This window comes from Aquarana catesbeiana, linkage group LG06 (genome assembly GCF_042186555.1).
Source record: "Aquarana catesbeiana isolate 2022-GZ linkage group LG06, ASM4218655v1, whole genome shotgun sequence".
Taxonomy (NCBI): Eukaryota; Metazoa; Chordata; class Amphibia; order Anura; family Ranidae; genus Aquarana; species Aquarana catesbeiana.
The window spans coordinates 413,154,965-413,182,395 of record NC_133329.1 but is presented as its reverse complement, the minus strand read 5'-3'; the positions used below and the strand labels follow the sequence as shown (position 1 = coordinate 413,182,395).

The following is a 27,431-nucleotide window of genomic DNA, read 5'->3' as shown; positions in this document are numbered from 1 at the left end:
ATAACGTCCACGGAGGCTTCTGCGATGAAATCGCCTGCCAATTTAAGTTCCTGCAGAGACGTAATCACTTTCTGTAAGTCTGCTCCTTCTTGGAGAGATTTTTCGATATTGACAGTCCAGCTAGAGATGGCTCTACCAACTGCTGCTGTGGTGACTGCTGGTCTACATGCGCCACCTGCTGTGGAGTAGGCTTTCTTGAGTTCCAGATCAATCTTCCGATCTAGAACGTCACGGAAAGAAACAGCGTCCTCGATGGGTAGGGTGACATGTCTTGCCAGACGCATTAGGGAGGCATCCACAGTGGGAGCGTTAATCAAGGGATTGACTTTAGGTTCTTTTAAAGGATACATCTTGGCTAGTCTATTGTTTAGGCTAGGCCTCTTGTCGGATCTTTCCCACTCATCCTTGATTAAATCATTCAATTCCTCAATGAAAGGGAAGGTCTCTGGGTCCCTCTTTAGGTTTGGGAAATACTTCCGGATTTTCTGAGGTGCTTCCTCAGATTCTTCCCAACCTATGGCTTCCTTGACTGATTTTGCAAATGGTTCGACCAGAGTGAAGTCAAACCCTGGTGGTACATCTGGATCTTCGTTTTCTGAAGGGGATTCTGGTTCTATCCCAAGCTCGATAGTTGAACAAGGGGGGGTCATGGAAGTACCTGGGTCTGATCTGGCCGGCATGGGTGTTGCTGATTCCATTATGGATTCTCGCACGGATTCCCGAATTAGTTCGGTTACTTCTCTGACGTCAGATTCTCTTTCTTTTGTGGCTTCATTGAAGCACGTACGGCATGCTAATTTGTCTGGCAAAGCGGTGGCGCCACAAACCCAGCAGGTATTAACTGCGGGACGGGTATGTTGACTTCGCCCGTGACCTGATGAAGAAGATCTTCTATGATGTGATCTGCTACGCCGAGAGTGACTGCGGCGTGAGTGACCATGGCGGGAATGACTACGGCGTGAGTGCCTGTGACGGGATGAGGAGCGTGACCGACTTCTGCGGGATTTCCTGCTTGAGTGACTTGATTTCTCTCTGCGTTTTGATTTAGACCTGGAAGGGCTGTCAGAAGGATTCTTGTTAGAAGATATGCTCTCTTTTTTCTCTCTCTCTTCAATACTTACCACTGAATGCGGACAGCCTCTTACCTTACCGGCCGTGGATGGTCTGCTGGAAAAGGCTTAGAACGGCCCTATCTTTGCCCCTCACGCATGCAGATGAGACACGCGGAGGCCATGACAGGTTTAGAACTAGCGCTGTGGGACTACAGGTCCCAGAGGAGAACAAAGAAGCATAAAAAATGTAAGAAAGATGCCAAGTCTATGGATTAGATAGCAGAAAGATACTGGAGGTGAAAGGAAAGAAGGTAAAAGAGAAAGCGGAGACCACTGCAATTGTTGAAGCTTCTTTAAAGCTTGCTTAATGCCAGAGGATATGTGCTGATGCCCCTGAGACCACCAGAGTGGGGTTCCCTCCATAGAAGCTCCTTTAGAGACTGTACAGGAGGGACTTCCAAACAGGAGAGGCTTGAACCTGCTGGGGCGATGCGGTAAGAGGCTCTGCGATGTCCATCCATCTTGTCAGGTGAGGATAAAAAAGAGAATGGTGGGGGTCATCTCTCTTCAAACTTTTATAGCTAGACCAATCCTGTCAGGTTGTGGAGGCGGAGTCACAACCCAGTGTGTGCTGCCATGAAGGCGTCAGGAAAAAAGTCTTAGCTTGCTTTAGGGCTTTATTTGTTCCTTGCCCACTTAAAAGTCCATCTACATCCAAGCCAACCCCGTCCACAGGGCAGCAACGCCGCTGTGTGATTTCACTGCAGAACAAAGAGCGCTGTCATCTTTTTACAGAAAGTGGAAAAATAATGGATCTGCTGGTAGAATGACCCCACAATAGTAGATAATACTTACCGTTGTATCCTCAATATTCCCGTGTACGACATCGACGTGCACTCCTTCTTTAGTCACCACCATGGAACGATCACCCTTTCTTATGGTTTCCTCTTTATTTGAAGTCTTCTTCCATGGATGTTTTTTCTTAGATTTCTTTGGGGTGACCTGCACATTCTCCTCACTGTACTCTTCCTTCAGGAACTTGGTTATAGTCTTTAGTGTGTGGTCATCGTTGTCTACAAGGTGGATATTTTTGATGCTCTTGACCCCTTCTTCATTTTCTGTGTATTGTTTGATGGCTTTCAGAATATTCTCCACACATATGTCTGCAGGAATTCCAGAGACTATAAAACTGGCCACAGAGATTGCGGCAGAGTTGAGAACATTCTCTGCAGCTGCCTCCAAGCTGCGGGTGATCACTTTCCGCAGAAGCCGCTCAGATTTAGATTTATCCTTTTCACTGTATTTAGGGCCAACTGCATGGATCACCTTCTTGCAGGGCAAGTTCTCCACATCTGTTATCTCATTCTCCCCCGGCTCCAGCTCCCCTTCTTTCTGAACAATGCGTTCACATTCTTTCTGAAGTTTGGGCCCTGCTGCTTTCAGCAAAGCCAGTGCTGGTCCCCCAATGGGCTTTAAATCTTTATTTGACGCAATAATGATAGCATCAGCTCTGTGTTGGCACAGGTCACCTTTATATAGAGCCATTGTGACTTCATTCTGGAGGTTGAATTGGCAAAGAGGTTCAGCTTGGCTAGGCTGATGACCTGAAATTTTGGTATCACCATCCTTCTGAAAATATATCACGCAACCATATTTATTCTTTGCTGTACTAATGTACATGTCTTCATTGTCAATGCAGAATTTTTTGGCTCCAGGTTTATCGATGTTCAGTGTGTCAGAATGAAGTGTCGATTCCATTCTTGCTACATAGGCTTCCGCTTCTTCTACATATGTCTTTAGACCGGACAAGGAGATTAAATTCTGTTTCTTTACAACCTCCACGTTCTTTGAAATTCCATTCCATTCTTTCTTCCGTTCTCCCTCCATAAAATGCAAGGTTGCCACTGACTTTACCTTGATGTCCTTCTGCACCACACTGTTCTTCCCCACAAAGTCTTGGATCTGCCCGTAGGCTTCTTCTACAGATGAAGATAGACCAGTGATCACCACTTCATTTCCTTTCTTCCCAGGGAGCTCCTCTATGGAAACTTTCATCCCGTCAGCATTACACATCTCGTTTAGAAAAGACTTTAAATTTCCCCACTCTGGACTCTGAGTGACATTTTTATCCTCAAGAGCAACCCGCTTACAGACCATTTCTTTCTCTAAAATTTCTTCAGCATTTTTCAGATCTTTATCAGTGTAACCAACTAACATGACCGCATTATCTTCCACCTGAAACATTGCTTTAATGTTGTGAAAAAGGTTACGAGACATTTCTTCATTGTCCACAGCCATCAGAAACTGGATGATGCTTGGATCACGATTAATGGATTTGGACTTCAGGTCCTGCCTAGTATTGATAATTTCACATTTGGCAGTAAGCACTTCATCTTTTGGCCCATAGAGTTTGACTGACGTAGTAGCTCCATCATAACTAATCTTCACATGTGGGCTGTCTTCCTTGATGCTTTTCTCCAGATCATGTGCCAACATTATTTTCCAAGCTGCAGGTTCAAGAGGCACCTTATCCTCCACTGTGCACAGTTGTCTAGTGGTTTCTTCCACCAGTTTTTTAAATATTGGCTCAATCTTTTCAACATCTTCTGAAATACCCACAATGAAAGCCTTCTCTGCAGCCAAGTCTGGTTTTATGAGGACTCCATCATATGGTGAACTGGAGACCTTCTCCTTGATATCTTCCCACACCGGTGGCTTCAGGTCATACTCTATGACTTTATACTTCGACATTAGAGGTGAGAACTCTGCCTGGACTTTATTGCTCCAGGTTGGTGCTATCTTTGACAAGGTGCGTAGATGAGCAGAAAGGTTGCTGGGAAAGGATAGTGTAATGAGTGGTTTGGGGTCTCCTGGTTTTGGCCATTTCACTTCACAATAGTGATCTGTCATTTGCTTCTCTATACTCTGTTTTATTTCTTCATTGTTAAAGATAAACTCCAGTATTTGTGCACATATAGGACATTCTACAGGTCCAGGTGTCATGATATTGTTATTTTTCTTTCCGTACAGCCATTGGCCAATAGACGGGTAATACGGGTAAACAGAGAGGACTGAGTTGTGAAACGTATGCCGCTTTGTCAGGAATGTCTTTACAACTGCAACAAATAGATGAAAATTGTATTAGGAACACATAGTGGCTCATGGACAGCTCTTTGTTCAGTTTTGGTCATGGCCTTCATATCATTTAGAACTGGGGAAAAACATTTACTAAAACTGAGTCTCAGATTTGGTAGAATGCAGTGTGAAGGGTACACATGATCTGTTCTACAATGTAGCAAGACAGAGTTGGTCTAAACCAATATTCTTTGGGGGTACTATCTCTCCCACTGACACCAACTATGGGGTACTATCCCTCCCACTGACACCAATGATGGGGTACTATCCCTCCCACTGACATGAACGATGGGGTACTATCCCTCCCACTGACACCAATGATGGGGTACTATTTCTCCCACTGACACCAATGATGGGGTACTATTCCTCCCACTGACATCAACAGTGGGGTACTATTCCTCCCGCTGACACCAATAATGGGGTACTATTCCTTCCACTGACACAACAATAGGGTGATATTCCTCACGCTGATATCAACAGTAGGGTACTATTCCTTCCACTAACACCAATGATGGGGTACTATCCCTCCCACTGACACCAATGATGGGGTACTATTCCTCCCACTGACATCAACAGTGGGGTACTATTGCTCCCACTGACACCAACGATGGGGCACTATTCCTTCCACTGACACAAACGATGCGGCACTATTCCTCCCTCTGATTCTAATGATGGGGCACAATTACTCCCACTAATACCAATGATGGGGCACTATTCCTCCTACTACTGACTACATGCAGTATGTAATATTTTTATTCCCACTAACCACCCAGTCTTAAGACATTGTTTACTCCCACTGACACTGGGGCAGTTTCTACTTCCACTGGTCACACTCTGGCCCCCCTAATGAATGAAGGACTGAAAACTGGCCATTTGTTTGGAAAGTTTGGAGATCCCTGATCTAAATTGTTGTATGCTGGATATATAGTGACACTTTTTAATGGGGCAGCAAAAGCTCTGATATTGGACCATTGTCTAAATCAAGGACAAACCCATGAACATCCAAGGGCCATACAGAGTTTTACTTCTACTGAATAACACTGTTCCATAAATGGTTGGACAACAGAGAGCCTTCCACTTTCCACCACCACAGCGCCCAAGATGGGTGCCTCTACTGCCTCTGTGTTGACCATCCAGAGGAGGATGTAAGAGGTCCTATGTACTGTATACACAGTTCCTTCACTGATAAACACACCTGTTGGGGACCATTTACCTGACCCCAACTCTGGCTTCATCAATATCAACTCCTGCCTGATACACTCATACCAAAGCTCGAAAAGGTGAGTACACTACTATGGACCTTGCTTTGATTTAACTCTGCTCTCACTGTATACTTAAAATTCCAGTAAATGGGTCAGTGCACCCAAATCTGGTCACTTAATGTTTGCTAGTTGCTGGAGAATTTATAATATTATAATCTTCTGGTAACTGTATGGGGTTAACATTTGTAATAATAGAACTGAATATATAAAGTGGTGCATACATCAAAATAATTTTCATTGATGATCTTGAATTTTATTAATGGAATAAAAGAAAAAAAAGAAAATTAAATTTGTGAAGTCCCTTAACAGTACTTAGGCTGAAAAAAAGGGGTGGGCAGAGTGGACGGCTGCCATGGGTGCAACGTGCATTGTAGAGATGGGGGTGCCGCAAGTTCCTTCTACTATAAGGCTGACAGAAGTAGTGACAGCGGCATCAATACTTCAGTCAGCCCAGCACTGGAAGCGGCTAGGAGAGGAGGAAAGAGCCGGGAGGAGGTTTGGGTCTTGCTCTCTCCCCCTCCTCCTTATAAGTTCCTACATAATGAAGGGAGGGGATGCAATTAGGCATCTTTGCCCTGGACACTGGGTGATCTTGTCCCGGCAGTGCTGCCAGTGACAGTACTGGTCAGTGTAGAGATGACCTCTTGGGCCAGTTGAAGATTGTCCCCTTGTATTGGTGGTCTGTGGAGGTGGAAGTCGGATGTGCCCCTGCACACTACTGAAGGGACCCTCAGCAACCTCAGGAGAATCCCTAGAGTGTCACAGAACCTTGGTTAGAGTTGGACTAGATGAACCTACATCCTGTAGCAAATTGTTGGTGGTGCTACAAAATTATTGTGACCTCAACAGGAGCCCCCATATTATAAAGAAAAAAAAATGCACCGTGTGGTGAGAAATGAAAGCCTTTAAAACACTACACAAGACTGGATCCCCAACAAGGGCCTAGTCACCCTAGTCCAGCCTTTCTTAACATTTTCAACATACCCTTGAAATAACTTTCTGGTCTCAGGGAACCCCTGCTAATGAATACTACTCATGATACATTAGTGCATTAGTGTGATGGTCAGTGGGAAAAATGCTTCTTATATGTGGGGAAGATGTATCCCCTTACAGATAACTCAAATGATGACTGGTGTCAGTGAGAAGTTATCTGAGAGGCATAAATTGCTCATTGCTCAAGGAACCCCTAACCACCTCTGGAGGAACCCCAGGGATTCGTGGAATACTGTTGAGAAACTCTGCCCTAGTCAAACCTGACATTGGTTTAAACTCTTCTTCATCCAAAACGGAAAAATTCCACTCTGTGACTCTGTACAATATATAAACTCAAATATAAGACACAGAGACTGAAACCTTTTACCTTCAGGGCTGGAGAATGTAATGATGGCGGCACCTTCTTCCGGTAACATCTCTTTCTTTTCTATCGGCCCACCTCCGTGCTTTGTACTCTCAAGGTAAAGTTCGAGGAAGTCCTCCGAGGTGTTGGCCGGGAGACCCTCCAGCCGGACACTTCTGGTGTTCTCCAGACATTTGACTCTCAGATTTTGCTGTTTGGCTCTCGGACTTCCAGAAAACCTTTCAATGAAGTCTGGAATATCTGTGTGAAGACGAATCACAATCAGCTCCCTGAACAAATGTGTACACAGGGGGCACTTACTGCGAGGCAGAACTCCAGTTAGGTTTTTTTTTTTTTCACTTTTCTGCTGTGGGAAGAGTGGAGAAGGGTTAAAACCTACGTAATGATTTTAGGCTTCACTCATGCTGTTGATTACCGTCATACACTGTACAAAGCAGTATGTCTCTGCAGGTGGAGATCACAGGCATTTGCGATCAGTCGTGGTCAGAAAGTCTATACTAATTAATGACAGGCTTATAGGCACTTAATCATATATCATTGTCAGCTAGTAGTTGTTAGAGGAGGGGGGAGTAGCCACGAGTCAGCCCTACCTCGTTATCTAACCTATTGTGTGATGTTTTGGGTAAATATTTGGGTTATTGTGTCTGTGGGGGACTGACATACTTTTCAAGTGTATAAAAAGCCTGTATCTTTGTCCAATAAAACATTCCATGTTGCAGTTTTGTAACTGAGTTAGTCTTGCCTGGTTCTTGGTTACAACATGTGGCTGTAATATCTGGTATCTGAAGGTCCAGACTGGAGGAAGCAGTGTACTGACGGAAGAACTCAAGCGAAGTGTGGGAAGCGGGTTCCGTCACAGACACTTTACAGCATCTACACAGTGAAGCTGTTCCCTCTAGTGCCCAGTCTGGACCCTGCTTTGTCACATCCTGAATGCAGATTGAGTGAGAACTTACAGAATAGCGGATGATCTTAGGACATGTAGTCTAGAGAGCTGAAATCTGCACTAGAGGTGGACAATTGCGGACTACAAGTTCTAGCTGGCTGAAGAGGAAGAACAGAGTGCTGGGAGAGGGGATAAATGGCCTCGGATGGGGAGGAGTCAGTCTCTTGGGATCACAGCCTTCAACTGGAAGCAGTGACCTGGACAGTCGGGGGAGAGCGTGTTGTTGCTGCAGCCTAGGCAGCAAGGGAAGCCTCCGGTGGGGGCGGTCACCAGTGGCTCCGGTCAGTCTGATGGTAATTGGGAGGCCACCCTCATTGCCCGAAATACAGATCTGACTGAATCACTGCGCTGCAGGGTCTGTGGTCGAGCACCCTTCCCTTATTACAGAATATGCAGGAACCTGCTCCAGGACCTTCCTGTCATTTCTTTAAACCTGCTATAGTTCGGAGTGGTGAGCGGTCGGAAGCCCACCCTCTTTGCATAACAAGAGACACTGCATGCAGACACCTTTACTTTGCTTTCCTCACTTAAGCCCATAACGTGTTACATTTGCTGTTGCAACATTGGATACTCCCCAACCCCCAACCCCATCCTATAACAAGGAACTATACTGGACCCTTGTTTAAGCTAGCTGAAGACTCAGACCCCACCTGCAACAAACCAATACTCCTCTGTCCCCCTCCCCCACCGAAGGGACATCATAACTGTCTACATCACTAAAGGACCCTTTTCAGAGACCAGGGTTTACATCTTGTGTATAGTTGGTTGAAACCATTCTTGAGTATCTGTTTTCAAGTGGGCAGTGGCATCAGGGGGTAAGAAGGGAGGAGCCTGACACAAAATTGGCCATTCTCCTTCCCTTTTTCTTACCTGTGGCCGTATGCTTTATTCAGATTACTGTTTGCTGCTCTATTTCCCATTGAAACTCTATGTTCATGATGATTCTGATGATTCTGTCTATTTCTGCCAAGAGTTATTAACTTCATATTTGCCTACGCTATTCTTTGATGATTTGTTTGCTTGCAGAACCCTATGTAAAAGAATGACTTGATTACTGTGTCATATTTTGGTGTCTTCATAATTGTAGTTCAAAAATGTCCAAACTCAGGGTGTGAGAGGTGTCGGGAGACTTGAAGGGTCAGGGCAACCATTGGGTGTCAGATATCTCTAAGTGGCCCTCAAGGGGGTAGCGCTACACAAACTTCCTGACTGCAACTGGTCACAAACACCCATAATCCCCCCCCCCCCCCAGAAATTAGCTGTTCAGTGTATGGCCACAATTGGCCATATGAATGAAGCTTTATTACTAATTAACAAAATGGACCAGTACCCCAATGGCTGTAGGACAAGGCTAGCTAAACAAACATCTACATCCTCAATTGTCCTTGAAAAAATGTCCGCACCACCATAAATAACATCAATTCTTCATTGGTAAACTACAAATATTAAACCATAATAAAGATAGGACTATATGAACACCCCCCACATGTTACATAATTACATTGTTGGTTGGATAAAGACACCAGTCCACCCAGTTTAACCTGTTTATGTTTTACCATTTCCCATATCCCTGTATCTTGTGTTCACTAAGATGCCCATCTAAGATTTTTTTATTTTATTTTCAATACTCCCTGCAAACACTAAAGAAGCCTTTATGCAGTTTAAAGAGTAACTCCACTTTTGTTGAGAAATAAACCCCTCCCCCTCTGGGTGATCTCTGTACATTGCAGGGATTGTAACAAACTTTGTTGCAGAGTCCTACCCTTTAATATTCTGGAGAGATAGCTGTTTGTCTGTGTCTATGGGCTCAGTGAGTCTGTATGGGAGTGGTTTTGTAATTACCAATCACAGTGGCGGCTGGTGATAAAAAAAAAAAAAATTGGGGGGGGGGGGGGGGGGTTCGCAAACAAGCTCCTCCAGGTCTTTACCTGCAAACGGAGCCTCCACGGATACCCGGCAGCATCCCTTTTAGATTTTCCTTGAGGATATCTCACCAAAAATGCAATTTTTGCTGCAGGGGATGCTCAAAATCTAATTTGGATCTTAGTGCAGACTTCTGGGAAAATCAGTGAGCCAATCTCACAAGCAGGAAATTACATTTCTGGGGGGCATACTGTATACTATCTGTGTACAGAGCGCCTCCAGGTGGCCATATTGCATTTTTCAGAAAATTACAGCGGCTGCAGATTGAAAAGGAAAGGTCATTTTTAGTACTATTCAATTACAATATGACCTGTGTCACCCAATTGTATATGCTATATTATTTTTATTTTATTTGCAAATTTTTTTCACTACAAAAGTGGAGTTACCCTTTAAGGTTGGCCCACTTCTCCTCCAACTTCATTGAGTGGCCACGTGAATACCCCTACACATATAATACATTAAAACAGTTTAAAACAAACCCATTAAAACGTGGTTCCTCGATCCCAAATAGTTCAAATATTCCAAAGAGTATCCAGCTGGAAAAAGGGAACTCACACTGAACCATTTAACTGGTATGACCCGGGTTAAATGTCTATAGCCCATACTAAAAAAATAGAGCATAAAATCATCCCAAGATTTAAAAAAAAAAAAGAGATGATTATAACTTAAAAAAATACATTGTGAAATAAATTAATGAAATATTAAATAAAATGTGATATGAAAATGGATAAAAAGTATTATCAGTGCATGACTCCACATGTACCCAATGCATGTTATATGCTAAAAAGGAATAACAAACAGCAAAAAGTAGGTCTAAATGACCCAGTGCATAGGTGGAGTGGTGGTGCAAACCCCAGACCGGCTGGAAACTAATTAGCATTATGGAATATTGGCAGACCTGGGGAAAGGATGCTCAAAGCATATTGGGATGATCCACTTGGGTCATCGCACTGGAGAGATCTGCAGACCCTCTCAGTGGTGGAGATGAGCATGTGCACCAACTTTCCCAATGAACCTGATATCTCACCTTTTTTAGAAGTGAAGGTGACAACAGCAGATTGTATCTCTGGAATCCTCTCCACGTGGAAATCGATGTCTTCATTCTTCTCACTGATATTCTCCACCAGGAGGTTTAACATCTCAGGAGAGAAGCTGTCCTGGATGTTCTCAATCAGAACCTGAGAGGATGGGGGGTCCAGAGTCACCTCATCATCTTTTCTGGTGGGTTTCTCTGTTAAACGGTTGTGACAAATAACCAACATGTAAAGCCTTTTCAATGACAGGTCCTGGTCTATACTGTTACTAGCTAGTTACTAACTGTCTACAAACATTGGATAACAGCCAACCATGCACATATGACCCTAACGTGAGACAATAGTTTTAAGGAAAGAGTTTTCTACTGTAGCAGAGTCCCGGGCTCCCAGAGGCCTAATGGTGACCTCCAGAGTTAGGGAGAGCCGACATCCTTCCTTGTAAAGTGGGTAACCAGACATGGTGGGTGTAATGTAAGATGAAATGATGGGCGCCAGTCACGTTTTGAATGCGAACAAGAGATTTATTGTCTCTTAACAAGAACTGTGGTGAGAGAGGGTTAGGGCCAGGACACCCTTAGGTAGATGCAATGTTAATTGGCAGACTCTGAGACACTATAGGAAGACAGCTATACAGGAAAAGACCTTCAGCCAGATGCCACGTCTGTATAGGTAGGACCGCTGTCTCCTATGGCACTGAACTTGTAACAGTCACTGAAGGTAGTTGTACATAACTCTTGGTAACACAGAACAGTCCACTTCTTATCTCACAGTATCCCACTATAGATCTTCAGTCACTGAGCTCTCAGTCTCCCCCTCCCCAGGGCCGGATTAACATAGGGGCTGATGGAGCTGCAGCTCCAGGCCCCTGCCTTAAAATCGGCCCTCCCAGTCAGCAGTAAAAGGCCGATTTTCTCGTGTCCATAAACTTCTATGGGACAGGAGAAGCTGTGTGTAAATGGAGGGGTGTCTGGCTGCATCTGTGTTTGCTCACTGTGTTTATTACAGTGTCACAGTGCACAGTTCTCCCCTACACAAATGGGAGAGGCTGAGTCGGCTCTGCCCCTCCCCTCCCCTCTCTCACTCTGTGAAGTCTGTGGCTGTGTAGTGAAGGAGCCGTGTGGGTGGGAAATTATGAACAGAACAGCGGCAGATATCTGAGTGATGAGCCTCCAGGGACCATCCAAATGTGAGCTCAGTGACTCTTATCTCCCTTCCCCTCCTTTTTATCTTATTCCTCCAGCAGTAGCTCTTATAACTGCAGCCAAAGTGTTAAGAATTGTGTCCTCAGCCTGTGGTAGTACTCGGTCCCTTGTGCTTTTAGGAAGGGTTCACACTGGTTTGCTATGTTTTGGCCCATTGCTGGTGTATCCACAGTTTTCCTGCGTTTTACTCACAGTCCTATTGATTTCTATTAGGTTGCGTGTTTTTTTCTGAAAGCGCACCAAAATTCCTGCATGCTGCATCTTATCTTTGGCGCACTGTCAGAAAATGCAGCAAAACCTGCAACCTGATATATATCAATAGGACTGCAGCTAAAACTGCAGATACACAAGCAGTGCGGCCGACTGCAGCACACCAGTGTGAGCCCAAAGGCTGTACACACAACCCTCTGTAGAACTTGGTCTGATCAATACTCCTGGCATACACACACACGGCCATACCATCCCAGCTCAGGAGGGGTAGGGGCTCCAGGGATTTGATTGACTATACAGGCCCTGTCCCTCCTATCTGTCTGGGCAGAGTTCTGGAGGCAGTGGCAGGCTGCTGGTGGCAAGTGGCACACTGTGTCTGGTGGCAGGCTGCTGACTGTATCTGGTGGCAGGTGGCACACTGTATCTGGTGGCAGGCTTCTGTTGGCAAGTGGCACACCATATCTGATGGCAGGCTGCTGGTGGCAAGTGGCACACTGTATCTGGTGGCAAGTGGCACACTGTATCTGGTGGCATGCTGCTGGTGGCAAGTGGCACACTGTATCTGGTGGCAGGCTGCTGGTGGCAAGTGGCACACTATCTGGTGGCAAGTGGCACACCATATCTGGTGGAATGCTGCTGGTGGCAAGTGGCACACTGTATCTGGTGGCATGCTGCTGGTGGCAAGTGGCACACTGTATCTGGTGACAGGCTGCTTGTGGCAAGTGGCACACTGTATCTGGTGGCAAGTGGCACACTGTATCTGGTGGCAGGCTGCTGGTGGCAAGTGGCACACTGTATCTGGTGGCAGGCTGCTGGTGGCAAGTGGCACACTGTGTCTGGTAGCAGGCTGTGGGTGGCAAGTAGCACACCATATCTGGGGCAGGCTGCTGGTGGCAAGTGGCACACTGTATCCGGTGGCATGCTGCTTGTGGCAAGTGGCACACTGTATTTGGTCGCAGGCTGCTGTTGGCAAGTGGAACACCATATCTGGTGGCAGATTGCTGGTGGCAAGTGGCACAGTGTATCTGGTGACAGAATGTTGGTGGCAAGTGGCACACTGTATCTGGTGACAGGCTGCTTGTGGCAAGTGGCACACTGTATCTGGTGGCAAGTGGCACACTGTATCTGGTGGCAGGCTGCTGGTGGCAAGTGGCACACTATCTGGTGGCAAGTGGCACACTGTATCTGGTGGCAGGCTGCTGGTGGCAAGTGGCACACTGTATCTGGTGGCAGGCTGCTGGTGGCAAGTGGCACACTGTGTCTGGTAGCAGGCTGTGGGTGGCAAGTAGCACACCATATCTGGTGGCAGACTGCTTGTGGCAAGTGGCACACTGTATCTGGTCGCAGGCTGCTGTTGGCAAGTGGAACACCATATCAAGTGGCAGGCTGCTGGTGGCAAGTGGCACAGTGTATCTGGTGGCAAGTGGCACACCATATCTGGTGGCATGCTGCTGGTGGAAAGTGACACACTGTATCTGGTGGCAGGCTGCTGGTGGCAAGTGGCACACTGTATCTGGTGGTAAGTGGCACACTGTATCTGGTGGCATGCTGCTTGTGGCAAGTGGCACACTGTATCTGGTGGCAGGCTGCTGTTGGCAAGTGGCACACCATATCTGGTGGCATGCTGCTGGTGGAAAGTGACACACTGTATCTGGTGGCAGGCTGCTGGTGGCAAGTGGCACACTGTATCTGGTGGCAGGCTGCTGGTGGCAAGTGGCACACTGTATCTGGTGGCAGGCTGCTGGTGGCAAGTGGCACACTGTATCTGGTGGCAGGCTGCTGGTGGCAAGTGGCACACTGTATCTGGTGGCAGGCTGCTGGTGGCAAGTGGCACACTGTATCTGGTGGCAGGCTGCTGGTGGCAAGTGGCACACTGTATCTGGTGGCAGGCTGCTGGTGGCAAGTGGCACACTGTATCTGGTGGCAGGCTGCTGGTGGCAAGTGGCACACTGTATCTGGTGGTAAGTGGCACACTGTATCTGGTGGCAGGCTGCTGGTGGCAAGTGGCACACTGTATCTGGTGGCAGGTTGCAGGTGTTAAGTGGCACACTGCATCTGATAGCAGGCTATGGGTGGCATCTGGCGGCAGGCGATGGTGGCAAGTGACAAGCTCAGGTTCCCACTGATTCTGCATCATGATGAGTTGAACTATTTCACTATATATTACAATGTAGTAATAGAAATAATGGAATTTGATCATCCTGACGCCATATCAAGCATAGTGTCAGGATGATTTTAAGTGCTAACACCAGCCATTTGCCCGAAAAATCACCCCCGCCACCTATTTCCCCATCAAACCCAAGACTACATCCCCCCTCATCTTTTTTTTGGGAAGGGGGGGATGTCCCTGAATGGCAGTTTGGAAATGTGGTCGCCCTATGTTGCTGTTAGTGAGAGACTGCATAGCAGGTGGTATTGGTGGTGTTGCTGCTGCTCAGAGGCTGCACGGCTGATATTACTGGTGAGAGTAGATTTAATTTGTTTTAGCAAAAAATGTTTGCACTTTCATATTGTTTCCATAAAAAGGCCACCAAAATCCTCAGCACCAGGCCCATGATGCTCTTAATCTGGCCCTGCCCCTCCCTCTCCCCCTCTAACGCCCTATCCCCCTCTCACTTTCGCCCCCCTTTCTCCCCCTCCCCTTCTCTCTCCCTTTCTCCCCCCTTCTCCCTCCCCCCCCTTTCCCTATCCCCCACTCACTCTCTTCCCCTCTCTCTCCTCCTCCCCTTTTCGCCCCTCTCTTCCCCCTCTCTCTCCCCCCTTTCCCCCCTCTCTCCCCCACTCCCGTTCTCCCCCTTTCCCCCTCTCTCCCACTTTCCCTTTCTACCCCTCTCTATCCCTCTCTCCCCCCCCCTCTCCCTTTCTCCCCCTCTCTCCCTCCTCTTCCTTTCTCCCCCTCTCTCATCCCTCCCTCTCCCCTTCTCCCCCCTCTCCCCCTATCTCCCCCTCCCTTTCTCCCCCCTCTCTCCTTCTCCCCCTATCTCCCTCTCTCCCCTGCTCTCCCCCCTCTCTCTCCTTCTCCCCTATCTCCCTCTCTCTCTCCTTCTCCCCCTATCTGCCCTATCTCCCTCTCTCTCTCCTTCTCCCCCTATCTCCCTCTCTCCCCTTCTCCCCTATCTCCCTCTCTCCCTCTCTCTCTCCTTCTCCCCCTATCTTCCTCTCCCCTTCTCCCCCCCTTCTATCTCCCTCTCTCTCCCTCCCCTTCTCCCCCTATCTCCCTCTCTCCCTCTCTCTCTCCTTCTTCCCCTATCTTCCTCTCCCCTTCTCCCCCCATCTCCCTCTCCCCTTCTCCCCCCATCTCTCTCTCCCCCTGTCTCCTTCTCCCCCTATCTCCCTCTCCCTTTCTCTCCCTCTCTCTCCCCCACTCTCTGTTTTTTCAACATTTTACATGTTCCTCTTTTAAAAACGCTTACAAACGCAAACGCGGTTTACCACGTTTACAAGCATTCGGTGTTTGAAATGCCAGTATACTACAGTCTTGAACGCAATTTATCTGCTTTCAAAAAAAAAAAAAAAAAAAAAAACGTCAGAAAACTCAACTGCCTCTAAACTCCTATAAAGGACGGAGTGTACACATCGAATAACATAGAGGAGAGTTCAGGGACAGCTGAAAAAAAACAAAAAACAACGGCTCTCACATGGGAGGTTAGCAGCCGCGGTGTACAAAAAGCTCGAGGCTACATGTGGAGTCAATAATATCCCTCTGCACCCCGTCAATCACCTAAATTGTTCTGGAAATCTGAGAAGATCTGATTGGTTGATCTGAGAACAATATACATGAAAATTTCACTTTATTATTGTCACCTATTGATATCCATTACCTTCTTCTCCTGGACTCTGATGTACTTTATGGTCCTACAAAATGGGGAAAACACATTAGTGTCAGGGCGGATTCGATAATGATTATCAGTGACGTTCTGTCATAGAACAAACAGAATAGACATACGTACACAAAGTATATTTAGAGACTTCTCTAACCACTGCATACCGGAGTGGGGATGTGACCTTCTACAGGATTTAACTCACCTGCTATCAACTCCTTTCCATGATCATTATTGTCCAAAAGAATGCGAATCAGAAGGTGTTCACTAAAAGTGGCAATTACATCGAGCCAACGCGTTTCAGGGGAAAGGACCCCTTCTTCTTTAGGGCGGAGAATAAACTGACGATCGATGTACATCAGGGGGGACATTTTTTAAAAATTTTTAATAAAGCAATTGTCAAAAACTGTGTGTTTTATTTTTGACACTTTTTTGGTGACTGGATAGGGATACTATATACCCCATACTTATTCACATACGGTGGGCGGGATCTGGGGGCCCCCTTGTTAAAGAGGTCTTCCAGATTCTGTTAAGCGCCCCCAGACCCCCACAACCACTGCCCAGGGTTGTGGGGATAAGGCCCTTGTCCTCATCAACACGGGGACAAGGTGCTTTGGGGTTGGGGTCACTCACTTAGATGCCAACAATGACCAACTCAACCCTGTCATTGTATCAAACAACAGATGCAAATAACACACCTTATTTATCCTGCAGAAGTTTTCCTTTTGTCCTGATCATAACTTCTGCAGGATAAATAAGGTGTGTTATTTGCATCCGTTGTTTGATACAATGAGAGGGTTGAGTTGGTCATTGTTGGGATCTAAGTGAGTGAATTCTTTTATGTGGATTCCAGATTTTATACCATGCCTGCCATTTGAATCATCGGGGTTTATCCCTATTCTGATTTGATACCATTTCCAAGGTTTTCTATGTGCAATATTGATCCTTTTGAGAAGAAATCAGTATGGTGGGGGTTATCAGTTCACCATGTTTTCATTGCTCTTTTCTTTTAGTGGCTTCTTTGAACGTGCAATGGGATTGGCTGAATCGCTAACCTTTGTGTAGTGGACCTCTTTTTGGCTTATCTGGGTGGGGTCTCTTTTTGGGTTGATCTGCAGCTTGATGCGGAGCAGTCGTCTGATTCACACACAAGTGCTCTGGTAGAAGGGTGTCTTTGCACTTATTGGGTTCCCCAGAATCAGTATATTCTAAATGTAAGTTTTCATGTTATACATATACCATTATCATTCAGTTATGTAATATATACATACAAAGTATATTTGGATTTATATTATGTATATCTATTTCTATTACAGCATCACTACTTACCCATCCGCCGTCCACTAGAGCCCCTGAAGAAGCCGACAAGGCGAAACGCGTTGGATTGTGGCTGTCACCCTAGTTCAACCTCCCTCCACTGATGTTCTTTATGATATATACATCATATCTTATCAGTTACTAGAGGGGGTAATGCCCACTGGAGACTAGGGGGAGGATATGAGGTTTAGTAGTATGATGCTGTTACAATGCTTTTAGTGTGGTGTCTTATGAGACACACCTTTTATCAATTAATTAAAACGATATTTTTACTTTATATGGTGTATGACTAATTATTCCAAGGGGAGGTTTTCAGCACTTTCAAAGTCCCAACCATTTTTCTCTATGTTTAATTCTTATAGTTAGTGGGTGGGGAATAGTTAGTGGGTGGGGTTTAGTTAGCGGGTGGAGTATAGTTTGTGTGGGGTATAGTCAATGGTTGGGGTTTAGTTAGTGGGGTATAGTTATTGGATGGGATATAGTTATTGGATGGGATATAGTAAGTGGGTGGGGTATAATTAGTGGGTGGAGTATATTGAATATTGTGATTGGTCGGGGTACAGTCATTATTAATATGGTTGATATAATATAATTGGGGGAACCCGCCCACACTGTACAATCTTCAGAATACTCTCTATCAGGCACTTACTGCTGGGTCCTCCTGTGTGGAGGGCGGAGTCTTTACGTCCTCTGAGGGGGCGGAGCTCTGTGTACTTTGTCCATCCTCCGGTAATCGGACAATCAGCTGTAATGTCGTCCCATTTGGTAATTTCAGGTGATGGGTCTTCCTCTGCAGAACCCGATCTCGTGCTGTGATAGGAGGAGACAATAAGGGAAATCAGACAGTAAAGTACGATGGAAAACACGCACCGGAATCCGTACTTCGGGAACGCGGACACGTTCTATGATCTTCCACCACAAATGTTTCCACAATGATATTTAAAGTTTTTTTTTTGTTCAACAAAACTTCAGGAAAATGAAACGGCTTCCTTTTCTCTCCTCTTTGATGTCGGTTCCTATCTCTTCATCTTTACATTTATGGCCCAATGAGACCAGCCAGGTGAAGAAGTTTCCTTTTCCTGGAATTGTGTTGAAAGAGAGGAGCAGTGGCGGCCCGTCCATATGGGGCGCAGTGGTGCTACCCCCTTAATCAATGTGCCTGGCCCCCTAGTCTACATGCGGGGCGCCGGCCCCAAGGATATCAATGGGGTTTGTTTTTTTTTTTAAGCACATGATTATAGCACTGCGCCCTGACCCCACCAAGTTGTGTGACATTAGCAAATTCACAAAGAGTAGAAGTGGATCCCCTTCAGTCCTCAGTACTTACCTCCCTCCTCCTTGTAGTGTATGAGGATCCCCCTCCAGTCCTCAGTACTTACCTCCCTCCTCCTTGTAGTGTATGAGGATCTCCTCAAGTCCTCAGTACTTACCTCCCTCCTCCTTGTAGTGTATGAGGATCCCCTCCAGTCCTCAGTACTTACCTCCCTCCTCCTTGTAGTGTATGAGGATCCCCTCCAGTCCTCAGTACTTACCTCCCTCCTCCTTGTAGTGTATGAGGATCCCCCTCCAGTCCTCAGTACTTACCTCCCTCCTCCTTGTAGTGTATGAGGATCCCCCTCCAGTCCTCAGTACTTACCTCCCTCCTCCTTGTAGTGTATGAGGATCCCCTCCAGTCCTCAGTACTTACCTCCCTCCTCCTTGTAGTGTATGAGGATCCCCTCCAGTCCTCAGTATTTACCTCCCTCCTCCTTGTAGTGTATGAGGATCCCCTCCAGTCCTCAGTACTTACCTCCCTCCTCCTTGTAGTGTATGAGGATCCCCCTCCAGTCCTCAGTACTTACCTCCCTCCTCCTTGTAGTGTATGAGGATCCCCTCCAGTCCTCAGTACTTACCTCCCTCCTCCTTGTAGTGTATGAGGATCTCCTCCAGTCCTCAGTACTTACCTCCCTCCTCCTTGTAGTGTATGAGGATCCCCTTCAGTCCTCAGTACTTACCTCCCTCCTCCTTGTAGTGTATGAGGATCCCCTCCAGTCCTCAGTACTTACCTCCCTCCTCCTTGTAGTGTATGAGGATCCCCCTCCAGTCCTCAGTACTTACCTCCCTCCTCCTTGTAGTGTATGAGGATCTCCCTCCAGTCCTCAGTACTTACCTCCCTCCTCCTTGTAGTGTATGAGGATCCCCTCCAGTCCTCAGTACTTACCTCCCTCCTCCTTGTAGCGTATGAGGATCCCCTCCAGTCCTCAGTACTTACCTCCCTCCTCCTTGTAGTGTATGAGGATCTCCTCCAGTCCTCAGTACTTACCTCCCTCCTCCTTGTAGTGTATGAGGATCCCCCTCCAGTCCTCAGTACTTACCTCCCTCCTCCTTGTAGTGTATGAGGATCTCCCTCAAGTCCTCAGTACTTACCTCCCTCCTCCTTGTAGTGTATGAGGATCTCCTCCAGTCCTCAGTACTTACCTCCCTCCTCCTTGTAGTGTATGAGGATCCCCTCCAGTCCTCAGTACTTACCTCCCTCCTCCTTGTAGTGTATGAGGATCTCCTCCAGTCCTCAGTACTTACCTCCCTCCTCCTTGTAGTGTATGAGGATCTCCCTCCAGTCCTCAGTACTTACCTCCCTCCTCCTTGTAGTGTATGAGGATCCCCTCCAGTCCTCAGTACTTACCTCCCTCCTCCTTGTAATGTATGAGGATCCCCTCCAGTCCTCAGTACTTACCTCCCTCCTCCTTGTAGTGTATGAGGATCCCCTCCAGTCCTCAGTACTTACCTCCCTCCTCCTTGTAGTGTATGAGGATCCCCCTCCAGTCCTCAGTACTTACCTCCCTCCTCCTTGTAGTGTATGAGGATCCCTTCCAGCCCTCTTATAGTATATAAGAACCCCTCTATCCCCCCTTCCCCAGTACCTACCTGTCTCCTCCTTGTAGTATATGAGGACATATCCTCGTGTGCAGTCGGTGTCTCGGATCTCACACTCTCCTCCGTCTGATTTGTTTTTACTCCCAAAATACAGCTGCAGTTTATTCTTCAGAGGTTTCAGCTTTTCTGGCCCCTGATCCCAGTGTAGGGCCACAGGGTGCTGGTACTTGCCATCTCCCATCCTGGAAGGAAATGGAAGGGGCGCGGTGAGATACTTGATGTGTATTCAGAGAATGTGAAAGCTTTTCTTGCAGATTTTAGTTTCACTTTGGGATGTCATGTGACTTATTGTAACTACAAATTATAAACCCCGAGGATACGAGAAGTCAGGATGGAGATGGGTTGTGTTTTGCTGAATCCCGGAATTGCTGGAGATGATTTACTTTGTATCCATATCATGATTATCCGTACCGTACACACATATATACTGTACATTCTTATCTGTGCTAAGCTTATCCACACCCTGGAAGGATTGTTTGCACAATCTGTATTAGTTATTGTTTGTATCGCAGGGTACACATTCTAGAGCTATGGATGACACTATGTAGCTATAATAAAATAATAATAATAATAATAACTATAATAATATGAAGAATATAATAATATAAACTTCTCCGCAGGATGTGGAAACCTTGCAAGAAGATCTGAACAAATGAACGGGGGAGGGGCAACTACATGGCAGATGAGGTTCAATGTAGAAAAATGTAAAATAATGCATTTGGGTGGTAAAAATCTGAATGCAATCTATAGACTGGGGGGAGAACCTCTGGGAGGATCTAGGATGGAAAAGGACTTGGGGGTCCTAGTAGATGATAGGCTCAGCAATGGCATGCAATGCCAAGCTGCTGCTAATAAAGCAAACAGAATATTGGCATTAAAAAGGGGATCAACTCCAGAGATAAAACGATAATTCTCCCGCTCTACAAGACTCTGGTCCGGCCGCACCTGGAGTATGCCGTCCAGTTCTGGGCACCAGTCCTCAGGAGGGATGTACTGGAAATGGAGCAAGTACAAAGAAGGGCAACAAAGCTAATAAAGGGTCTGGAGGATCTTAGTTATGAGGAAAGGTTGTGAGCTCTGAACTTATTCTCTCTGGAGAAGAGACGCTTGAGAGGGGATATGATTTCAATATACAAATACCGGACTGGTGACCCCACAATAGGGAGAAAACTTTTTTGCAGAAAGGAGTTTAACAAGACACGTGGCCACTCATCAGTCTGATGAGACTCATTATCTTGGTCTCATCAGACCACAGGACATGGTTCCAGTAATCCATGTCCTTAGTCTGCTTGTCTTCAGCAAACTGTTTGTGGACTTTCTCGTACATCATCTTTAGAAGAGGCTTCTGTCACGTACCTGGTGGTGGAGCCCAGAATGCAAGGAGTAGCCTCTCGTGTGCCTCTGGTTCGAGAGCCCCTGATAGAGAAGACAGGGACTCAGGAGCGCAGGGGGCCACAAGTGCTTGGTAAGTGGCAGGTGTAGAGTTGATCCGGACCTCTGGTGAAGCAGCAGGAGGACTGACAGGAACACTGGATCCACTGGCAGGAACTCAGGAACAACAGGCAACAGGGAGGTGTTCTGTAGTACAACTGAAGCACTGGAACAACTGGTAGAAGAACCGGAACTCTTGGCAGGAACACTGGAACTGTTGACTGGATAGAGAAGCACTGTAGCTAGCAGGAACCCACGAACAAGCAGGCAGCAGGGAGGTGTTCTGTAGTACAACTGAAGCACTAGCAAAGTCAGACAGGCCGGGTCAAACACAGGCAAGCAGAGCAGGTACAAAACGGAATCAGGAGAGTAGTCAGGGCACAGACCGGGTCGGCAACGGACAGGCAGGTAATAACTGAAGGATGAGGCAGGATAATCGTCAGACAAGCCGAGGTCGGAGACAGGCAGCAAACAGGAGAAGTCAGGAACAAGCCGGGTAACAGGAATCAGGTAAACAGGTATATTGGAAGCTTAGGGTCACAGGAAACGCTGTAGACCAGACAGCAAGGAAGCATGCTGACAGGTACCCTTAAATAGGCCTAATGGCGCCAAAGGCTGTCACACTGCACGTCTGCGCACCGCCGCGTGCACCCGTGCACGCCCGAGTACCGATCGTACGTGCCCGTTCGTCTCATCGTGTACCGGCGTACATCCGCTCGTATTGGCGCGCACCCGCATGCGTCCGTTCGCGTCAACGCGCCTCCAAATGCGTCCTCTTGCTCTACTGACAGTAGCTCTGGTACCCAATCTTCCGCCGACGGCTGAACTAGCAGAACGTCTTTCATGACATTGCCCCCCCCAAGGGGCAGCCTCCGGATGCCCAACTGTGCCATCTTACTTGGGTGAGATCTTTTAAAGGCAAGAATCAACCTCCTAGCATGGATGTTGGACTCTGGCTCCCAGGAGTTTTCCTCAGGCCCATACCCCTTCCCTTTTACCAAGAACTGGACTTGATTACGTCTCTTCCTACAATCCAGAATGGACTCAACCTCATATTCGGCTTCTCCGTCAATGATCACGGGCTCAGGGGGATTGACCATCCGGTTGACAAAAGGATCAGGAACTGCAGGTTTGAGTAGGGCAACATGAAAGACCGGATGAATCCGGAATGATTCTGGTAACTTTAGTTTGTAGGCCACATTATTAATTTTTCTTGTCACTGGAAAAGGACCCACGAACTTGGGACCCAATTTCTTGGAAGGACAAGCCAATCTTAAATTCAAAGTGGATAGCCAAACCAATTCTCCAGGTTTAAGATCAAGCTCCCCCCTTCTCTTCTTGTTAAACACCTCTTTGTTATAGTCCTGGGTCCTTGCCATAGTCTCTTGCAGAAGCTTATTATTTGATTCAAAGAAGTTTAGGTTTTCTTGCACAGCTGGTACTGGACACTCCGGAATGTTAGTGGACAAGAACAGAGGATGGAACCCATAATTTGCAAAAAATGGTGTTTGTTTTGTAACGGAATGAACAGAGTTCTTGTATGCAAATTCGGCAAGGGGAAGAAGCGGAGCCCAATCATCCTGAGAAAACTAGGAAAAACAGCGCAGATACTGCTCCAGCGTCTGATTCGTTCTCTCTGTCTGGCCATTTGTTTGGGGGTAATAGGCAGAAGAGAAGGCAATATCAATTTTCAGGGATTCACAAAGAGCTCTCCAGAACCTAGAGGTGAATTGTACCCCCCGATCAGAAGTAATATTGGCAGGGATGCCATGAAGCCTCACCACCTCCTTAATGAATGTCCTGGCAGTTTCAGCAGCAGTATGGGTACCTTTCATTGGTAGGAAATGTGCCATCTTGAAAAATCTATCCACTATTACGAAGATCGTAGTGTAGCTTTCAGAAGGTGGCAACTCGACAATAAAATCCATGGAGATCATCCTCCATGGCTTCTCCGGGACAGATAGTGGTTTTAACAGGCCCCAGGCTTTAGATTTGCTACCTTTATTTTGGATACAGGTGACACATGCTTCCACGTAGTCCTTGCAGTCCTTTCTTAATGATGGCCACCAGAACGTGCGCTGAAGAAGTTCAGATGTTTTATGTACTCCGAAATGGCCGGCTAACATATGGTCATGGCAAGAACTAAGAGCTGCCGTTCGCGCCTCCTGAGGTACGAAGATCCTATCCTTAAACCACAGAAGATCATCTCTGGTCTGTAGGGTTGTATCAGGTGGAGTGGAAACGTTCCTGGAGGCTTGCTTGATCTGTGACAGTAGATCCCCTTGGAGTAACAGAAAGTTCCCTGAGGACAAGATGGTATCTGGCGGAGAAGGTGCTTCTGAATCACTGTACATCCGTGACAGAGCGTCAGGCTTGATATTCTTTGACCCGGGACGGTAGGTAATATGGAAAGAAAATCTAGTAAAGAACAGTGCCCATCTGGCCTGTCGTGGTTTCAACCTCTTGGCAGTCTTTAAATATTCTAGATTCTTGTGATCTGTATAAACAAGAATCGGGTGGGCTGCTCCCTCTAACAGGTATCGCCATTCCTCCAGCGCAGCTTTGATCGCTAACAATTCTCGATCACCCACGTCATAGTTCCTTTCTGCTTCCGATAATTTACGGGAAAAAAAAGCGACTGGGTGCAGAAGAGTCCTAGGCCCCTGTCTTTGGGAGAGTACTGCGCCGACCGCTATCTCCTAGGCGTCCACCTCCAGGATGTAGGGTAACGTGGAATCAGGATGTTTTAAAACTGAGGCCGAGACAAACAGATCCTTCAGTGTAGTAAAGGCCATCTGAGCTTCCGTAGACCAGTGGAACTTGAGGCCCTGTTGGGTTAATCTTGTAATGGGAGAAATGATGGTGGAGAATCCCTTGATGAATTTTCTATAAAAATTCGCAAATCCCACGAAACGTTGAATCCCTCTTTTGTCAGTAGGAGCGGGCCAGTCCAAAATGGCGGAGACCTTCTGAGGGTCCATTTTGATGCCTTCCACTGAGATAATAAGACCAAGGAACTAAATATTCTCCTGCTCGAAGACACATTTGTCAGGCTTGACGTAAAGGCCGTGCAGGCGAAGTCGGGTCAAAACATTTCTGACATGTTCACGGTGTTCAACTAGGGAAGAAGAGAAGATTAGAATGTCATCTAGATAAATAACAACAAACAGGTCTTCCCGTCTCTGAAAATGTCATTTACAAAATGCTGAAATGTAGCAGGAGCATTACAAAGTCCGAAAGGCATGACTAAATATTCGAAGTGCCCAAACCGGGTACGGAAAGCAGTCTTCCATTTGTCTCCCTTGCGAATGCGGACAAGATTGTAGGCACCACGAAGATCTAACTTAGAAAACACTACTGCAGACCCCAGCCTCTGAAAAAGTTCTGGCACTAATGGTAAGGGATAACGGTTCTTGATCGTGATTTTATTGAGTGCCCGATAATCCACACCAGGGCGCAATGCAGGCCCGGACTGGCCATAGGGCAGACCGGGCATTTGCCCGGTGGGCTGGGACCTCCAGCTCCATAGCCTGTTGATGATCAGGCCGCACAGCGGGAGGTAAGCGGCGCCCGCGGCCTGGACAGGGTTAACACAGGCCACGGCCGCCGCTCACCCACCGCTATGCGGCCGTGCCTGTGTCATCTCTGGGCTCCGGCGCAACTACGATAGCGGCTGATTGGCTGAGCGGCTGAGCTGTGTGTCTCTCTCACACACAGCTCAGCCAACGCTGACAGTTCCACTGCTCCTCCTCTTCCCGCTCCTCTACTCTATCTGCTCCGCCCATACCCCTGTGTCTGCCCCGCCCACACCCCCTGCGTCTGCCCCGCCCACACCCCCTGCGTCTGCCCCGCCCACACATCTATGGGGTGAAGGAAGAAAAGATTTAAAAGCTGCAGGCAGCCCGCTCCTGAGCCTCATCCTGGGGTGAGTAAGCTCACCCTCTCTCCAGCCTTCCAATGTGTATAGAAAACTAATTTAAGGGGTGTTCTGTGGACTCTGATACAAGAGGGGGACTTTGGTGAGCAGAGACCCCCTTAAATCAGTGTTCCCCTTTACATTAGAGTCCACAGAGCTCCCCCTTACAGTAAGTGGGGGCTCAGTGTGGAATCTGATGTAATGGGGCTCAGTGCGGACTCTGATGTAAAGGGGCTGAGTGCGGACTCTGATGTAAAGGGGCTCAGTGCGGACTCTGATGTAAAGGGGCTCAGTGCGGACTCTGATGTAAAGGGGCTGAGTGCGGACTCTGATGTAAAGGGGCTGAGTGCGGACTCTGATGTAAAGGGGCTGAGTGCGGACTCTGATGTAAGGGGGCTCAGTGCGGACTCTGATGTAAAGGGGCTGAGTGCGGACTCTGATGTAAGGGGGCTCAGTGCGGACTCTGATGTAAAGGGGCTGAGTGCAGACTCTGATGTAAGGGGGCTCAGTGTAGACTCTGATGTAAGGGGGCTGAGTGCGGACTCTGATGTAAGGGGGCTCAGTGTAGACTCTGATGTAAGGGGCTCAGTGCGGACTCTGATGTAATGGGGCTCAGTGCGGACTCTGATGTAATGGGGCTCAGTGCGGACTCTGATGTAATGGGGCTCAGTGCGGACTCTGATGTAAAGGGGCTGAGTGCGGACTCTGATGTAAAGGGGCTCAGTGCGGACTCTGATGTAAGAGGGCTGAGTGCGGACTCTGATGTAAAGGGGCTCAGTGTGGACTCTGATGTAAGGGGGCTCAGTGTGGACTCTGATGTAAAGGGGCTCAGTGCGGACTCTGATGTAAAGGGGCTCAGTGTGGACTCTGATGTAAGGGGGCTCAGTGTGGACTCTGATGTAAAGGGGCTCAGTGCGGACTCTGATGTAAAGGGGCTCAGTGTGGACTCTGATGTAAGGGGGCTCAGTGTGGACTCTGATGTAAAGGGGCTCAGTGCGGACTCTGATGTAAAGGGGCTCAGTGCGGACTCTGATGTAAGGGGGCTCAGTGTGGACTCTGATGTAAAGGGGCTCAGTGCGGACTCTGATGTAAAGGGGCTCAGTGTGGACTCTGATGTAAGGGGGCTCAGTGTGGACTCTGATGTAAAGGGGCTCAGTGCGGACTCTGATGTAAAGGGGCTCAGTGTGGACTCTGATGTAAGGGGGCTCAGTGTGGACTCTGATGTAAAGGGGCTCAGTGCGGACTCTGATGTAAAGGGGCTCAGTGCGGAATCTGATGTAAGGGGGCTCAGTGTAGACTCTGATGTAATGGGGCTGAGTGCGGACTCTGATGTAATGGGGCTGAGTGCGGACTCTGATGTAAGGGGGCTCAGTGCGGACTCTGATGTAAAGGGGCTCAGTGTGGACTCTGATGTAAGGGGGCTGAGTGCGGACTCTGATGTAAGGGGGCTCAGTGCGGACTCTGATGTAAAGGGGCTCAGTGTGGAATCTGATGTAAGGGGGCTCAGTGTGGAATCTGATGTAAGGGGGCTCAGTGCGGACTCTGATGTAAAGGGGCTCAGTGTGGACTCTGATGTAAAGGGGCTCAGTGCGGACTCTGATGTAAAGGGGCTCAGTGCGGAATCTGATGTAATGGGGGTTAAGTGCGGACTCTGATGTAAGGGGGCTCAGTGCGGACTCTGATGTAATGGGGCTCAGTGCGGACTCTGATGTAATGGGGCTGAGTGCGGACTCTGATGTAATGGGGCTGAGTGCGGACTCTGATGTAAGGGGGCTCAGTGCGGACTCTGATGTAAAGGGGCTCAGTGTGGACTCTGATGTAAGGGGGCTGAGTGCGGACTCTGATGTAAGGGGGCTCAGTGCGGACTCTGATGTAAAGGGGCTCAGTGTGGAATCTGATGTAAGGGGGCTCA

At 47.5% G+C, this 27,431-nt stretch overlaps 3 protein-coding genes across 3 annotated transcripts in view; all 3 read right to left on the bottom strand.

Moving 5' to 3' along the window:
- Positions 1–20,433, bottom strand: part of LOC141147300 (protein mono-ADP-ribosyltransferase PARP14-like) — a 28,528-nt gene extending 8,095 nt beyond the window's left edge. Inside the window, exons 1-6 of the mRNA XM_073634509.1 lie at positions 20,164–20,433; positions 17,909–18,069; positions 15,943–15,976; positions 10,703–10,906; positions 6,810–7,046; positions 1,908–4,168 (exon numbers count right to left, since the gene is read on the bottom strand). Coding sequence (XP_073490610.1) covers positions 1,908–4,168; positions 6,810–7,046; positions 10,703–10,906; positions 15,943–15,976; positions 17,909–18,069; positions 20,164–20,353 — 3,087 coding nt within the window. The 5' untranslated portion in view covers positions 20,354–20,433. The remainder of the gene's footprint in view (positions 1–1,907; positions 4,169–6,809; positions 7,047–10,702; positions 10,907–15,942; positions 15,977–17,908; positions 18,070–20,163) is intronic.
- LOC141147296 (protein mono-ADP-ribosyltransferase PARP14-like) overlaps positions 1–27,431 on the bottom strand; it is a 421,364-nt gene that overhangs the window by 37,155 nt on the left and 356,778 nt on the right. The window lies entirely within an intron of this gene.
- LOC141147298 (protein mono-ADP-ribosyltransferase PARP14-like) overlaps positions 1–27,431 on the bottom strand; it is a 242,929-nt gene that overhangs the window by 37,050 nt on the left and 178,448 nt on the right. The window lies entirely within an intron of this gene.